Source organism: Electrona antarctica (genome assembly GCF_951216825.1).
Source record: "Electrona antarctica genome assembly, chromosome: 3".
Classification (NCBI taxonomy): Eukaryota; Metazoa; Chordata; class Actinopteri; order Myctophiformes; family Myctophidae; genus Electrona; species Electrona antarctica.
This window is the reverse complement of record NC_136808.1, coordinates 13944528-13960271: the sequence shown is the minus strand read 5'-3', so window position 1 is coordinate 13960271 and position 15744 is coordinate 13944528. Positions and strand designations below refer to the sequence as shown.

The 15744-nt window shown below is 44.2% G+C and overlaps 1 protein-coding gene across 4 annotated transcripts in view; it reads right to left on the bottom strand.

The window, feature by feature from the left end:
• Positions 1-15744, bottom strand: part of tln2a (talin 2a) — a 204692-nt gene that overhangs the window by 30729 nt on the left and 158219 nt on the right. For 2 of the 4 annotated variants that reach the window (XM_079496146.1, XM_079496147.1), the window contains exons 37-44: positions 15344-15505; positions 15190-15204; positions 14388-14528; positions 7168-7349; positions 4933-5065; positions 3804-3905; positions 3370-3540; positions 497-643 (exon numbers count right to left, since the gene is read on the bottom strand). In XM_079496146.1, coding sequence (XP_079352272.1) covers positions 497-643; positions 3370-3540; positions 3804-3905; positions 4933-5065; positions 7168-7349; positions 14388-14528; positions 15190-15204; positions 15344-15505 — 1053 coding nt within the window. The remainder of the gene's footprint in view (positions 1-496; positions 644-3369; positions 3541-3803; positions 3906-4932; positions 5066-7167; positions 7350-14387; positions 14529-15189; positions 15205-15343; positions 15506-15744) is intronic. The other 2 variants (XM_079496148.1, XM_079496149.1) reach the window with 1 other exon arrangement.

The window sequence follows — 15744 nt, the reverse complement described above, 5'->3', positions numbered from 1 at the left end:
TGTGGGAGGAACACACACACACACACACACACACACACACACACACACACACACACACACACACACACACACACACACACACACACACACACACACACACACACACACACACACACACACACACACACACACACACACACACACACACACACACTTTTATCATTGGAATATTATTGTTCAGCTTCATTCGAAAATGGCAGCCGACCAGGAACAACCTAAATTACGCATACAATAACCCAGTAACGAGTCAGCTTTCATTGAACCCCTTTAAACTATATCATCACCAGTACAATACAAAATACACACACTGGTATCACTTCATAATTATGCACATTATGATATAAATGGCCACAAACCACAGGCACACACTCACAAACACACAAATATACACACGCATTCACAGCTCATATAACCTTAATTACTTAATATTGCACTGCAGGTCCAGTTTTATACATTTGGAGGGTTTAAGTGGTTATGGTGAGCGAACGGCACCCACCTTGCTCATGGCCTCAGCGATGGCGTCCACCATTCCCCCCACCATGCCCACCTCGCTGGCAGCATCGTTCAGAGTGACCATGATGTCATCCACCGCCTCCTTCATGAGCTGGGCGGCCTCTGCGATGGCGTCATGGGTATGGTACGCCTGTGGGGGGCATTAGGACATCATGTCAGGTTCCATATCGGTTACATTATATTGGAGGAGTACAATATAGCATCACAAGCTTTGAATAGATATATTTTTGCGAGGGGGTCTGCAGCCAAATACATATAATGATTTTGGGGGTCCCTTAATTGGCACGGAAAAGTTTGAGAACCTCTGATTGAGGGAAAAGAAACATAAAAGGTTGAAATACCTTGGTTTCTGCCCGACAGTGACTTATTACATATATTACTTTTACGTATGTACCTTGGGGTTTCCTCCTGTTATTACATATATTATTATTATACATTATTCTGCACCTTCCCCCCGCCCTCCTTATTAGGGACCAAGAAGTCACGCAGTGACTTTGGTCACTATTTGTTTTTGTGTTTATTTTTCTTCTTCTTCTCCTTCTCCTTCTTCTTCTTCTTCTTCCGCCAAAAATAGCTGTTCTGACTGAATGGTGCAGTCGGTTTTCGCGAAACGCGGTAATCTGGTAGAGGGCCATGCCAAACGGTGAATATGCGACGCCCAAGACCATTGGCCAAATGGTGGCGCTATAGTGCTCAATTTAAAATGCTAACTTTGAACGTGCATAGCTCATGAACCGTTTGACCGTTGGCAATGACACTTTGATACCCATATGCGTCTCCTCGTGCTGAACAACTTTCGTGTTCTGACTTTTGACCTCTGACCTTTAGATCACCCGCCATTTTGAATTATATGATCAGTACTTTATTTTATTCTCCTTCTGCCAAAAATAGCTGTTCTGACTGAACCGTGCAGTCGGTTTGCGCAAAACTTGTCAACATGATAGAGGACCATGCCAAACGGTGACTATGTGAAGCCCATCATGATTGGCCAAATGGTGGCGCTATAGCACTCAATTGATGCAAAACTTGCAAAACTTGCAAACTTTGAACGTGCATATCTCATGAACCGTTTGACCGTTGGCAATGACACTTTGATACACATATGTGTCTCCTCATGCCGAACAACTTCCGAGTTCTGACTTTTGACCTCTGACCTTTAGATCACCCGCCATTTTGAATTATTTGAAAAACAGTTCAAATGTAACTCCTCCCAGAATCTTTGCTCAAAATGCACGAAAACTTCTACACGTGAACTTTGGACCTATACGGACAAATAATCGTAGCACATTTTTGTTAAGTGAAAAAATGAAGTTTTTATGAGCCAATGAAAATTGCTGTTTTGTGAAAATTATTCTTCTGCCTCTAATACACACACATGCTTATGTCACTTTACTATGCGAATCCCATCATGATTGGCCAAATGGTGGCGCTATAACACTCAATTGATGCAAAACTTGCAAACTTGCAAACTTTGAACGTGCATATCTCATGAACCGTTTGACCGTTGGCAATGACACTTTGATACACATATGTGTCTCCTCATGCCGAACAACTTTCGTGTTCTGACTTTTGACCTCTGACCTTTAGATCACCCGCCATTTTGAATTATATGAAAAACAGTTAAAATGTAACGTCTCCCAGAATCTTTGCTCAAAATGCACGAAAACTTCTACACGTGAACTTTGGACATATACGGACAAATAATCGTAGCACATTTTTTCTAAGTGAAAAAATGAAGTTTTTATGAGCCAATGAAAATTGCGCGCGCACGCACACACACAAACACACACACACACTAAAGTTTGAGTACTTATGCTGAACAAACACTGAATGATTTTCCTGTTAACAATGGAGTAACTGATTGTCTCCATGTAGCTCAGTCAGTCGAGCTCTTGCCCTTGGACCGCAAGGTTGTGTGTTCAAATCCAGCTACTGACAACTCAGCTTGTCAGTCTTATTTGTACATATTGTTGTGGGCTATATCAGTGAGATCAATAACTTTAAAGACTGGTGTGATAATTGCCACCTTATGTTAAACACCACAAAAACTAAAGAGATGATCTTCAATCCAAATCCATGGTTATGAACGAATGTCTGCCTAACACACACACGCATGCAGCCACGCACGCACGCACGCACGCACGCACGCACACACACACACACACACACACAAAGAGAAGTTTGCACGCACGCACGCACGCACGCACGCACGCGCACACACACACACACAAAGAGAAGTTTGTACGCACGCACGCACGCACGCACGCACGCAGGCAGGCAGGCAGGCAGGCAGGCAGGCACACACACACACACACACACACTTTAACTGTGCGTGAAAACACACTGTAGTAATGGATAAAGACATGCCCAAAATGAGGACACACCTTCTTGTTACCAAATCAGTAAATGGTTTTACAGTTTACAATGTATTCACTGATTGTCTCTGTGTAGGTCAGTCAGTAGAGCTCCCGCCTTCGGTCCACAAGGTTGTGAGTTCAAATCCCGGTACCGACAACTCAGCTCGTCAGTCTCATTTGTGCATGTTGTTCTTATTGCGCATTGTTCTTCTTCTATCTTGGTCCCGCTTTATCGCTGCTTGCAGCTATATTTACATATATTATTGCGAACGAAGTGAGCACTAACTATAGAAGCTGGCCAAAACTGTCTGTGTCTGTGTGTCTGTGTGTCACGCTGTAACACCACCCGCCCGCCACCAGAGGGCAACTGAAATTGGACCGATACAGAGGTGTGTGTGTGTGTGTGTGTGTGTGTGTGTGTGTGTGTGTCTGCCACAACAGCTTCGTTCGCTTCCCGCGTTTACGCGTCTTACTTGTATTATTATTACATATTAGTTACCTTGGGGTTTCCCCCGCCCTCCTTGGCAGCATAGAGCATCTGTAGGGCCGACTCAGCCAGGGTCTTGGTCTGGTCCAGAAAGGTCATCTGCTGCTGGTGGTCCCTCAGCCTGGACGTCACTCCCACCGACGCCACCGTCAGAGGCTCAAAATACCCCGCCAGCTGGGTCACCTGAGAACCCCAAAGGTCAAAGGTTACAATGGGATACAGGTTATGCAGAAAACAGTCTGCATGCATTTCCATTTCCACTGTTGTTGAAAATTCAAGGTGGAGGGCAGCTAGGAGCCATGTCATGGTTGTGAGCTTGTAGAATGTAGACTTTAAGATTTGACAACACAAATACTAGCTAGGCTTATTTATGAAATCATAAAACATGGATGCTTTAACACGCACACGCGCACACACACACACACGGTAAACAGTGAAAAGGGTACCTTGTGGCCCAGTTGTGCGGCTTCACCTCGGGCTGCCGTGGAGACGGGGTCGATCAGGTGGCCGATCTCCTGAACCGTCGACGTCAGCTGGTCCTGCAGAGCCTGGTGACACAGGAGGGATCAATCAGCCTTTGGTCTCTAGTCTGAGGGGCGCTAAACAAAAATACAGTAGCAGATCTACAAGCCCACAACGCGGCTTAACACAACACACAGTGAGCTTGCAGATCTGATATTTCCGCCACACGACAAAGTAAGATATGTGTTTTAAAACACCACATAAATGTAGGTTATACCATTTTTTACCCCTAATGTAGTCGCTGCCAGCTACATGAAGATGCAAACGGATACCCGACACCTGACAAAATGACCAAAGATGGTCAGCAAGAGTCACCGAGACGCTGTTGATGTATTGCTCAACAGTCTTGTTGAAGTGAAATGTGCATCCATGTGTGGTAGCGACAAGTGAGAGAGGGACGTTTTTGTAGCTCGCCACGCGGCAGAGTGTCGGGCGTGAGTTTGAAACTTCATGTGGCTTGTTGCTTTGCTGCTGCTACTGTGTGAATGATATTGTGCATAATTCAACACTGCATGTGTTTCCAGGGCTAAAATCAGCATGTTGTGCAGCCAGCAGAGCATTCCCATCATGTCGGATGACGGGTGTACTGGCCAAATGGAGTTTAGCCAAAATGGGCAGACTTGTGAATCTGTTTGGGACACAGATCAAAGCGTTTATGTAGAACAAGAATTAAGGGCTTTCCTGTTGGAAAATGTCATTACATTTGTGGTGTGGTGTGGTTAAAGTGTAATATGACACCTACTGCAAATGACTTATCCGTCTAATATATAGAACACTGTACATGAGGATAAAGCAAGCTAGGTGAGAGAGAGGGTGGTTGAGAGATGGAATGAGAGAAGGAGAAAAATAGGGAGAGATAGAAGCAAGGAAGGGAAGAGTACGAGACTGCGAGAAAGAGAGAGGGAATGGGAGAAAAGGAGACAGAAAGAGTGGAGATCAATAGAGAGAGGTTAAGCGAGCAAGAGAAAGAGAGTGTGAATCCAAGTGGAAATGAAAAGTATCCGAGTGAAACAAGTGAGCAGAGAAACCGAGGGAGAGCATAGAGTTTCTTGCCTCCAGTGAGATGTCGTCCCTGCTGGCCAGGTTCTGGCTGACTGAGGACATGGAGGCCTGCTCGATGTCCCTGATACATGTGTTGATGGCATCAATGGCATTGTCACATTCCCTCTGACCCGGAGCCTTGTCTCTGAGGGCCAACGTGTTGAGAGGAACATAGAGAAGGGGGAGAGAGGAGGTACATAATGTATAGACAATGTACAATTTAGGCTTTTCTTATCCAGTGCGACTTACAAGTGCAAAACCAGAGTTAATTACTTGAGACCTAGTCAGCAATTACAGGTTAAAGAGTCATATAAGTATAGTGAAAAGTGGAGTGCCTCAAATAAACTAGCATAACAGATAAACATTGAACCTAGCACCTAACTACACAATATGCTATCTACAGAGCATTCTGTACATTTTAAACTATTAGAATACCAGGTAAACAATGAACCTAGTATCTGTCCACAAAACAGCTCATTTAATTAACATTCTTAAGGTCATATTGTGTAACTTATTTTAGTAGTGTTTTTAGCATCACATGATATTTTGGAATGCAACACGAGTTAAGAAGTTTGTTAACACTAAAATAAAAAGCGTTTAATAAAGTTGTCAAAAAACACAAGTGGAATGTGAAAATAAATAAATAAACAAATAAACAGACAGGAATGACTCGGTCATAATTGCCAGCTGCAGCAAGCTCTCGTTTATGAACATCTATAATAAGTTTGTGTGCCGCAGATTCTGCCTCAGCTCCTGGCTTCACGTTGTTCCGCTCAGAGTATATACGACTTCACGTTGCGGCAATCTTTGATGAATTGAACAAGGTGGACCCTCTTGTAAACAAGTGTAATGCTTTATTGGGTCGTCCACTCACAGTTAACAGTCTTTGTATTGAGTTGTGCTTTAAATGTACTGTAATTCTGCAAACTGTTAATGAATATTTCAATCAATCAATCAATCAATCAATCAGAGTATGGGTCTATGACGTTCAGACTATGGGTTTTATGGGTATGTCTCCCATTGGCTTAGAGGCAGCCTAGAGGCAGCCAATCATGAAAAGGTCTCTAGTAGGTCGCTAGTAGAGGGAGATCAAGATGTTGTCCAGCTGCTTTTCAAGCAGCTGGCAAAAATCTACCAGTGAAAGATTTACACAGTTTTAATTTAACATTTGAAATGGGGAAAAAAAGAGAACTTGTTAACATCTTGCAAATGTGTTTCAAAAGGGGAGGAGGGGTAATTCATTTCACTCCAACTTCATTTCTAGATGATTATCTTTCTTATTACAGCTCGGCTCACATCTGCGGAACGGGGGTCCCGCAACGGTCCATCCACCACATAGAGATATCAAAGCAGCCTGCCAAATTAGCTCTGAAGCCTCCAAGAGGCTTCTGGGCACCGCCCCCATCGGGACAGTCGCTTAGTTAAACACCCATTTCTATGCACGAAAAAACACCGTTAACAGAACGAAAATTCTGGAACATTCACTGGAACACAGTGGTTTAGAACAGTGGTTTAGAACAGTTCTCAAAAGATAGCACATATACAAGCTCACATCATGTTACTATGTGCCACGCTGCAAGCTTGAACTGTTTTGAAAATATCAAACTTTATTTTAGTACAAATGTTCTCTTCCGGGGTAACCCCTTGGCACAAAACATTTCCAGATGAGGGGTCTGTGACCTTCAGATGAAGGCTCTGTGACCTTCAGATGAAGGGTCTGTGGCCATTAGATGAAGGGTCTGTGACCATCAGATGAAAGGTCTGTGACCATTAGATGAAGGGTCTGTGACCATCAGATGAAGGGTCTGTGGCCATCAGATGAAGGGTCTGTGACCATCAGATGAAAGGTCTGTGACCATCAGATGAAAGGTCTGTGGCCATCAGATGAAAGGTCTGTGGCCAAATATCTATCATTTTGGGTGCGTGAATGTTAATGTACAGATGATGTGGAGACAGTAGGTCTCCATGATGATTCGGTGCAGCAGTTTGTTGGGAGCTAGACAAACACACAGACTGGGATTCGAACCCGGGTCTCCCACATGGAAAGTCAGCATCTTAACAGTTAGACTAAAGGGAATTCCATATAGACATTGTTATCAAGCTTTCCCTGTGCCAGCAATGCACTCTCACAGGATTTAGTAACAAAATGTGACACACAACCAATGCTTTCATCCACATGACAGGGAGAGATGGGGAAAACACAGTACAGTACATGAGTACATGAGTACTCAGTACATGAGTACATACCTGATAGATGTGATGAGACTCTTGATCGAGTCAGACACGGTTCGGGAATGACCGGCCAGCACCGACCAGGTGGGCGGGTCTTTGGGGTTGAGGACCAATGAGCGTGCCGTCGTCAGCAGGTTGGTGGAGCTGTCCAGCATGGAGCGAGCCGATTGGACGATGGGTTCCTGAGCTGCAGAGCCCTACAGGCAAACATTTAAACGTTTAATAGAAACCTTGGACCCGGTTGCAATGTCAAGGGTTACAATTAGGGTTGCAACTATCCATTATTTTCTTAGCATTCTATTGATTCCCAAATAATCGAGAAGCAATTTTAGGGTCCAAGCCCGAAGGGACTTAAGCCTGTATTGTTTTTTAATTTTTTCTTCTTCCGCCACTTTTTGCAGTTCTGGTAGTTCTGTGCTGTCGCTTTCCACTAAAGTCGGCAATATGGTAGAGGGTCATGGGAAACAGTCAAGAACTGTCATTGGTCAAAGGATCTCTAGCCTGGAACTCACCTATGCTTTTTATGGCATAGGCAGCTCCCGGCAGGATCCGCCGGCAGAAACTATGCGCAGCTGCTAGACATGAGACTAATTAATTAGAGCGACAGAGAGTGAAAGGAGTGTGTGTGTGTATATGTGTGCGTGTCAATTTAACAAAGGTGCAGACGATCAGAAATCAGCAGAGAGTGAGTGATGTTTGCGCCACTCTATGCCGAATTGAAGTGGACTCGGACCCAGACTTTTTTTCTTCTCCCTGGCAATAAAAACGTCTGGGTTTCCGAGGCTAAAGAATCTCTGACCTTTAGATCTCCCAATTATATGATTGTATGATCCACTCTATCCACTCCTGGGATTTTCGTAGCCTGGTTAACCACTCCCCCTTGAAATCGCAATTCTATTCATTTGTGCGGAAGAGATCTGGACCCTGCTAATGCATGGTATGCTATGGGAGTATACAATTTACAATTTAGGCATTTAGCAGACGCTCTTAATCCAGAGCGATTTACAATAAGCAACACAGAAAGCATGGCAATACATCATATACATAAAAAGTAGTTATCATGAAACATGCGTAAGCTAAGAACGTAACAGTGGAATATCTATATAATGAAACTATACATACAAACTATACATACTATACATATTATAAAGTGCTATGACTACATAAGAGCCGCATTCATCCAACTCAAGACCATTTGGAGCTCGAAACAAATCAGCCAGCGGACAAAGCTCAGACTCTTCAGCTCAAACGTCAAGCCAGTACTATTGTACGGATCAGAGACGTGGAGGACAACAAAGGCAACAACAATGAAGGTGCAAACTTTCATCAACAGCTGCCTGAGGAGAATTCTGAGCATCCGCTGGCCAGACACCATCAGCAATAATGACCTCTGGCAGAGAGCGAGGCTACCACCAGTGGAAGAGGAGATTAAGAGAAGAAGGTGGGGATGGATCGGCCACACACTTCGGAAGCCCAATACCAGCATCACAAGACAAGCCCTTAGATGGAACCCGCAAGGCAAAAGAAAGAGAGGGAGGCCGAAGAACACCTGGCGCAGGGACCTTGAGACTGACATCAAGCAGTGTGGACTGACATGGAAACAGCTGGAAAAGAAGGCCCAGGATAGAGGAGTCTGGCGAACTGTAGTCAACGGCCTATGCTCCATGAAAAGGAGCGATAGGCATAAGATGGAAGATGACTACATAAAATGCAATTCTAGTGCCGTCTACGTAACATGCTATAAGTCTGTATAAAATGCTATCTAAGTCTACATAAAGTTCTATTTAAGGGGCTAGCGTAAGTGCTTCGGGCCATGATGGAGTCTGAAGAGGTGGGTTTTCAGACTACGGCGGAAGATTGGGAGTGAGGCTGCAGTTCTGATTGCAATGGGAAGTGCATTCCATAGTTTTGGAGCCAGAAGGGAGAAGAGTTTGGGACGTGTGGAGCGTTGTCCCGGCGTTTTTAGTGAAGCTTCCCCGCATTGCCTGATCTGAGTGCGCGGGAGGGTTTGTAGGGTTCGATCATCGTTGACGTCATCTCCAGTCTCCAACCTGACGGCTTTTATGGCTTATTAATACTTTATTATTTGTTTATTTATTTATTATTTTTGAGGGGCGCTAGCCCGTCCTATGCCAGCTTTGTCTGTGAACACAAACACGATGATTTGATTGGCTGAGCAAAGTCACACCCGTGTGAAGTGAGGGGTGGTCTTATCATCATACATCATCATACATCATCTCATTCTGGCCAATCACAATTTGCATCCTCAGCTTTGTCTTCAATGTTTGTGTTTACACACTTTTGTCTTCGATGTTTGTGTTTACTGTTTACATAAACCCTCAAAGCTGAGGGCAAAAGTGATTGGCAGAATGACATTTGTGATGATTTGATTGGCTGAGCACGGAATGTGAAGTATGATGATGTATGCGCTCACTTACACAAGTGTGATTTTCTATTTAACTTTTTTATGTGGAATGTTTATTTTTCATTTTTATATACATCATATGTAGACGAGCAAATCGGCTATTTTGTCCTAACACAAACATTAAATGCCACTGACAATGAATGGAGAATTTACATCATATGTGGACGAGCAAATCAGCTTTTCTAAATACAGTGCAACTGTTTTAATTCAGCTCGGGGCTTTTATATATAAATTCAGTTGTCATCTTACATGTTCATGGTGAAAAGATGAGTTTTTTTAAACATTGTGGTTACATGGTTAAAAAGTTAACATAAGTGGACAAATGAATTCATGAAGAAGTATATATCTTTTTTTATTGGATGATGAACAACGACAAGAGCACCCCTCACTTCACACAGGTGTGCTTTTTGTCTCCACCAGGCCGAAGGCATGGGGAGAGAGTATGTTTTGCACTCCGTCCGTCGGTGTGTCCATCCGTCCGTCCGTCCGTGATCAGCTAATAATGATGATTTCGGGTGTGACAGTACAGTACAGTACAGTGATAGTGGGGACCCCACACGGTAACTCTGTCATTTCTGGACCGTTTCGGACGCGTGCTGGCGAGCCGCCGCGTGTTCCTGTGGGCATTGAACTTCCGGGGACCCCCGGGGACCCCTGCACGGAGTTGCACCACTCACTTCACACGGGTGTGATTCTTTTTACCTTAAGTTGTAGACCAATTTCCATTCATCACTGGGAAAAAAAAACAACGTTCCATACCGATCTAGCGGATTTACCCTCCGTAGCGACACCTACGATGGATCTCTTGAATTGCGCGAAAATTTGAAAGTTATTTTTTTGTTTATATCTGTTCTAGATGCTGTGAAAATTAAGTCCCATGGAGTGTTGTTGTTCAATGACATCCACATAGTGTAGAACCAGCTTAAGGCCCGCCTACTTTTTTCTAAGAGCCAGCGTCTAATTTCTTCTTCTTTCTTTATTTCCTTTTTTTGTGTTAATAAGCACATTAACAATATAATTCAGTAAAAAACGGCAAGGGTGGAATTCTCCTTTAAAGGGACCTTCATTTGTAGCAAGACTATTACAGCTTAGGCAGTTGTACTGGTTTATAGACTTGGTTTATTTAGGTGGTGTACTGGTTGCCATTGTCCACTGGTGTACTGGCCCATAGCCTTGGTTTAGGTGATGTACTGGTTTATAGACTTGGTTTATTTAGGTGGTGTACTGGTTGCCATTGTCCACTGGTGTACTGGCCCATAGCCTTGGTTTAGGTGGTGTACTGGTTTATAGCCTTGGTTTAGGTGGTGTACTGGTTGCCATTGACCACTAGGCGTTGTATTGGCCCAAAGCCTTGGAGGCCTGTTGCAGAGCGTGATCGGCGAGCTCCTTGGGGAGGATGAGGCGTGCGGCGGAGTGAATCTCCCTGGCCGAGATGGTGGAACGCCGGTTGCGGATGGCCAATCGAGAGGCTTCGTTGGCCAAGCGCTCAAAGTTGTCGTTGACGAAGGAGTTCACGATGGCCATGGCCTTGGAGGAGATGGTGTAGTTTCCTTGTTCGATTTTCCTCAGGATCTTGCTCACATAGATGCTATAGCTCGCCTTCCTGGTCGTCCTTCTTTGCACGGTCCTAGTTCCGGCTTTCTTTGAGCCCCTCCTGCTCGTTGATTTTGCTCGAACAGTCATGATTCTCCCGTTTGATTATTCACAGTAGAGATTGATATCTGTTCGCTAGAAGTGTTGATCTCAAGCTATAGTTTCTAGAAGTCACTCACGCAGTAGTTGGTGTTGTCGCTAATGTTCGTTGGACGATGTATTATATAGGCCAGGGCAATCACATGGTGACGACATCCTTACGTAGATTAATACACATAGATAAATACACAATGAACGTTACGCTAATTATAATGAGGTCTAATAACGGCGTTGCTTCAAGCGGATCTCAGTCTATAGACAAATCCACGCAGGCTGCCCTGGGTGCAATCATAGCTGTAATATATAAACCCGACTTATAGTCTACTTGCCAGAATGTGACCCCGGACATTTTGAGTACCCTAAGGTGTTATGTTAATATTTCTAACATAAAACTTTAGGGTACTCAAAATGTATATATATATGTTTCTATTGGATGATGTACGACGACAAGAGCGCCCCTCACTTCACACGGGTGTGCTTTTTATATTTCATTTACCTCTTTTCCAGTTGGCTCCTGGAGGGCCTCACTTTGAAAACCAGTTACAATGTGTGAGGTCTGAGGTGTGTTTTTGAGTGGTGCAACCACTCCTACAGACAGCTATGTGGCTGGCTGGCTGTGTCCGAGCACGAAAATGCGTTTGGTTGGTTTTCACCAAAGCTGTTGCACAGCCTAACATACACACATATTAACTGTATATATGATGATTTCGGGTGTGACAGTACAGTACAGTACAGTACAGTACAGTACAGTACAGTAATAGTAGAGGGACCCCACACGGTAACTCTGTCATTTCTGGACCGTTTCGGACGCAGGACGGCTCGCCGGAACCAGACCGGCACCCTGGGCGCGTTCCTGTGGGCATGGAACTTCCGGGGACCCCCGGGGACCCCTGCACGGAGTTGCACCACTCACTTCACACGGGTGTGATTTTTTTTTACCTTAAGTTGTAGACCCATATCCATTCATCACAGGGAAAAAAAAAGGGGGGGAAAAACAACATTCCATACCGATCTAGCGGATTTACCCTCCGTAGCGACACCTACGCTGGATCTCTTCAATTGCGCGGAAATTTGAAAGTTTTTTTTTGTTTATATCTGTTCTAGATGCTGTGAAAATTAAGTCCCATGGAGTGTTGTTGTTCAATGACATCCACATAGTGTAGAACCAGCTTAAGGCCCGCCTACTTTTTTCTAAGAGCCAGCGTCTAATATTTTCTTTCTTTCTTTATATCCTTTTTTTGTGTTAATAAGCACATTAACAGTAGAATTCAGTAAAAAACGGCAAGGGTGGAATTCTCCTTTAAAGGGACCTTCATTTGTAGCAAGACTATTACAGCTTAGGCAGTTGTACTGGTTTATAGACTTGGTTTATTTAGGTGGTGTACTGGTTGCCATTGTCCACTGGTGTACTGGCCCATAGCCTTGGTTTAGGTGATGTACTGGTTTATAGACTTGGTTTATTTAGGTGGTGTACTGGTTGCCATTGTCCACTGGTGTACTGGCCCATAGCCTTGGTTTAGGTGGTGTACTGGTTTATAGACTTGGTTTATTTGGGTGGTGTACTGGCCCATAGCCTTGGTTTAGGTGGTGTACTGGTTGCCATTGACCACTAGGCGTTGTACTGGCCCATAGCCTTGGTTTAGGTGGTGTACTGGTTGCCATTGACCACTAGGCGTTGTACTGGCCCATAGCCTTGGTTTAGGTGGTGTACTGGTTTATAGCCTTGGTTTAGGTGGTGTACTGGTTGCCATTGACCACTAGGCGTTGTACTGGCCCAAAGCCTTGGAGGCCTGCTGAAGAGCGTGATCGGCGAGCTCCTTGGGGAGGATGAGGCGTGCGGCGGAGTGAATCTCCCTTGCCGAGATGGTGGAACGCCGGTTGCGGATGGCCAATCGAGAGGCTTCGTTGGCCAAGCGCTCAAAGTTGTCGTTGACGAAGGAGTTCACGATGGCCATGGCCTTGGAGGAGATGGAGTAGTTTCCTTGTTCGATTTTCCTCAGGATCTTGCTCACATAGATGGTATAGCTCGTCTTCCTGGTCGTCCTTCTTTGCACGGTCTTAGTTCCGGCTTTCAAGGTTTTCTTTGAGCCCCTCCTGCTCATTGATTTTGCTCGAATAGTCATGATTCTCCCGTTTGATTATTCACAGTAGAGATTGATATCTGTTCGCAAGTGCTGATCTCAGGTTATAGTTTCTATAGAAGTCACTCACAGTCAGTTGTCACAGTGTTGTCGCTAATGTTCGTTGGACGATGTATTATATAGGCCAGGGCAATCACATGGTGATGACGAGGACGTTGTGATGTCATTGTGTGACGACTTCATTACGTAGATTAATACACATAGATAAATACACAATGAACGTTACGCTAATTATAATGAGGTCTAATAACGGCGTTGCTTCAAGCGGATCTCAGTCTATAGACAAATCCACGCAGGCTGCCCTGGGTGCAATCATAGCTGTAATATATAAACCCGACTTATAGTCTACTTGCCAGAATGTGACCCCGGACATTTTGAGTACCCTAAGGTTTTATGTTAATATTTCTAACATAAAACTTTAGGGTACTCAAAATGTCCGGGTTCACATTGGGGCTCTATGGGCTGGCAAGTAGACTATTATGGGGAGAGTTACAAGAGTAAATCTGTCTCTGGGAAGGGAGAAGAAATATAGTTAGCAAGCTGTGTATGTGAACACAAAGCACTCCGGGTTCACTTCACCCTTTGCCATCGTAACTTTTCTGTCCCTAGAGTCTAGACACTGAATTAACTGTCTCTAGACTTATCGTACACTGAATTAACTGTCTCTAGACTTATCGTACACTGAATTAACTGTCTCTAGACTTATCGCAGACTGACTTATCGGTCTCTAGACTTATCGTATAGACTGTGTGCTGCTGCTGTGTCAAGCCTGAAAATGAACAGAAAGAGAACTGAGGCCTCATCTGAGCTGAAGCTCATCTGACGGACGGACACACGGACGTGTGTGTGATTACAAATATACTTTTGAGGACCAAGTGTGCAAATTTAAAAAATGCATTCATAATATCCCCATCCTAAAATGTTGTCCTCACAAGTATAGTAATGTGTGTGAGTGCGTGTGTGTGAGTGTGCCACACCTCGCTGCTGATCTTAGCAGGGACACTGGCAAACTCCGGGTTGGACGCAAACGTGGTCAGGTTCTCCACAGCCTCGATGAGCGGCGCCGTGGCCACCCGACACTTGTTCCTGTTCTCCTCAGAGAAATCACCATCTAAAGCCTTCAGAGAAACACACACACACACACAGAAGGATTACACAACTGGCCATATCTTTGTTTTTCAGCACGTTGTGTTAAATTAAGATTAGGATTTTTATTTCAGTTGCACAGATTCTCTCTATTCATGGCTATAGTGGTGGACAGGGATAGATTCCCATACAATTTTCTGGTTGCAACCTTGCCCTATATTTGTTCTTCCGATATGCCAGTGTGGAGAAAATGAATAAATAAATAAAAATATGTAGTTGCAAAAGTTACAAAACACTCATCATTGCATTTGCTGTAAGCTCTGAGACAACTCATCCAGAACTTCACAGCAGACTGCGTTTCATGCATGTGCCTTTTGACGGAGTCTGTGGATCTTAATGAGCTGATCCTCTAGTAATTAAGTAACATTGAAGTAAGTTTGGAATTGAAGCATGCTAATAGTAAGCCTCCTGAAATGACCACTGATTATCATGATAATGATACTCTTTACTGGCCTCGTATAACACAAACAACAGTTGTGGTCTAAGTTTCTCCAAAATAAAATAAAAAAAGGAAAAAGAACATATTCACTTTCCTATATCACCAAATCCATGTTCAGGGACCACATGCAACACCTTCACGAACCACAACATTGAAAACCCCTGGTTTACCTCATTATTTGAAACTTTACTTACTTTACTGGCTTGAAACTTTGGCCCCATTTCAAATGAACATCCGGCATTGTACAAAGACAAAGAACAAGGAACAGCACAATACTGAGTGAATTTGACTGCACAAGAATGCCCATGTTGGCTGCAGCAGCAGAAGCAGTGCTGTTGGCAGTCATACCTTTATGGTTTTAACTAGGTTGGCAGTGCTGTTGGCCACCTCTTTGGCAGACTGGACAAAGTGCCTCTTGGCCACTGGGTTTGCCGTCCTGGAGGACGCCAGGCGGCAGGCGTTACACAGCGCCGAGGTGTGCTTGGCAACGATGGTGGCGGACGACAGCACCTGCGGACAAGATATCAAAATAACCATGTTCAAAATACCTGTTTCATTTCAAAAGACGAGGCTACGGGGCTACGGTTTATAAGAAGTTGGGTTTAAAGCTGCATTAGAACCCATCAACCCACGTCTCCCGCAGCAAGTGCTGAAATTTACCACTGGGAGAATAGAGTATGCCTGCTTGCTCTGGGGAGACAATACATTTTGACATTCAGGCAGTACTTGTAAGCACAGGTTCTAAATGT